Source organism: Myxine glutinosa, chromosome 4 (genome assembly GCF_964187855.1).
Source record: "Myxine glutinosa chromosome 4, kmMyxGlut1.1, whole genome shotgun sequence".
Lineage (NCBI taxonomy): Eukaryota > Metazoa > Chordata > Myxini > Myxiniformes > Myxinidae > Myxine > Myxine glutinosa.
Genome location: NC_136264.1, coordinates 194,637,812 through 194,639,367, shown reverse-complemented (window position 1 = coordinate 194,639,367; position 1,556 = coordinate 194,637,812). Strand labels below are relative to the sequence as shown.

General features: G+C 43.1%; 1 protein-coding gene across 4 annotated transcripts in view; it reads left to right on the top strand.

The window, feature by feature from the left end:
* Positions 1-535: 535 nt before the first annotated feature.
* The window catches only part of CACNA2D2 (calcium voltage-gated channel auxiliary subunit alpha2delta 2), a 337,069-nt gene continuing 336,048 nt past the window's right edge, over positions 536-1,556 (top strand). For all 4 annotated transcript variants that reach the window (XM_078776839.1, XM_068114187.2, XM_068114186.2 and 1 more), the window contains exon 1: positions 536-722. In XM_078776839.1, coding sequence (XP_078632965.1) covers positions 589-722 — 134 coding nt within the window. In that variant the 5' untranslated portion in view covers positions 536-588. The remainder of the gene's footprint in view (positions 723-1,556) is intronic.

Below are 1,556 nucleotides of genomic sequence, written 5' to 3'. Positions count from 1 at the left end.
TATATATACACACCATGTGCGTAAATGTTATAGATACACACCATGTGCGCACACGTTGTATGTACACACAATGTGCGTACACGTTATATATACACACCATGTGCGTACACGTTATAGATACACACGATGTGCGTACACGTTGTATAAACACCATGTGCGTACACGTTATAGATACACACTATGTGCGTACACGTTGTATAAACACCATGTGCGTCCACGTTATATATACACACCATGTGCGTAAACGTTGAATAGGAATATAGGCTACACCATTTATATATATATATATATATATATACTGTATATATATATATATATACACCATATGCGTACACGTGCCCCTTTGCACCCTCGACCCTCTACGCCCCCAAGATCGCCACCTTGATAAATATCGACAAACTCACAGACAGGACGAAAGAAGCTGTTTTTGACCAATGATCAATAGGCGTGGTTAAATATACAATGGTGCTGGGCGGGGCTACGTGCGCCTTTTGTGCCCATTGGCTATGAGGTCGGCGCTCCGCATCGCTTGCTGGAGAGGACGCGGCGTGAGTCCATCCAGACATCCGTACGGTGCGTGCTCCGCTCATGGCGCACGCTGGTATGATCCGAGCTAAGGTTCAGCGGGCTCTGCTGATATCGTGGTTCCTGTTCGTGGTTCTGCTGCTTCCCGTACGATCACAGCAGCACTCGTTGCAGCACTCTTTCCCCGATGAGAGCAGGTTGGTGCCTGAGGAGCGCGGATCGGATGGGCTTGGGAAGGGATGCAACGATGGATAGATGGATTCGCTCATACACAGAGCGTTTGGTACTGTACGTGTGTGGGCGGTTGCGTACATACACTATGCGAGCATTGAAAACATCGAACACACCGATTATGGGGGGATTAAAACAAATGAGCAAACAGTGGATCTCGTGCGACGTGTGCGTACACGTTATATATACACCATGTGCGTACACGTTATATATATATACACCATGTGCGTACACGTTATATATACACAACATGTGCTGTACACGTTATATATACACCATGTGCGTACACATTATATATACACCATGTGCGTACACGTTATATATACACCATGTGCGTACACGTTATATATACACAACATGTGCTGTACACGTTATACACACCATGTTTGTACACGTTATATATACATCATGTGCGTACACGTTATATAATTATACACCATGTGCGTACACGTTATATATGCACCATGTGCGTACACGTTATTTATATATACACCATGTGCGTACACGTTATATATACACCATGGGCGTACACGTTATATATGCATCATGTGCGTACACGTTATTTATATATACACCATGTGCGTACACGTTATATATACACCATGTGCGTACACATTATATATACACAACATGTGCTGTACACATTATACACACCATGTTTGTACACGTTATATATATACATCATGTGCGTATAGTACACGTTATATATGCACCATGTGCGTACACGTTATTTATATATACACCATGTGCGTACACGTTATATATACACCATGGGCGTACACGTTATATATGCACCATGT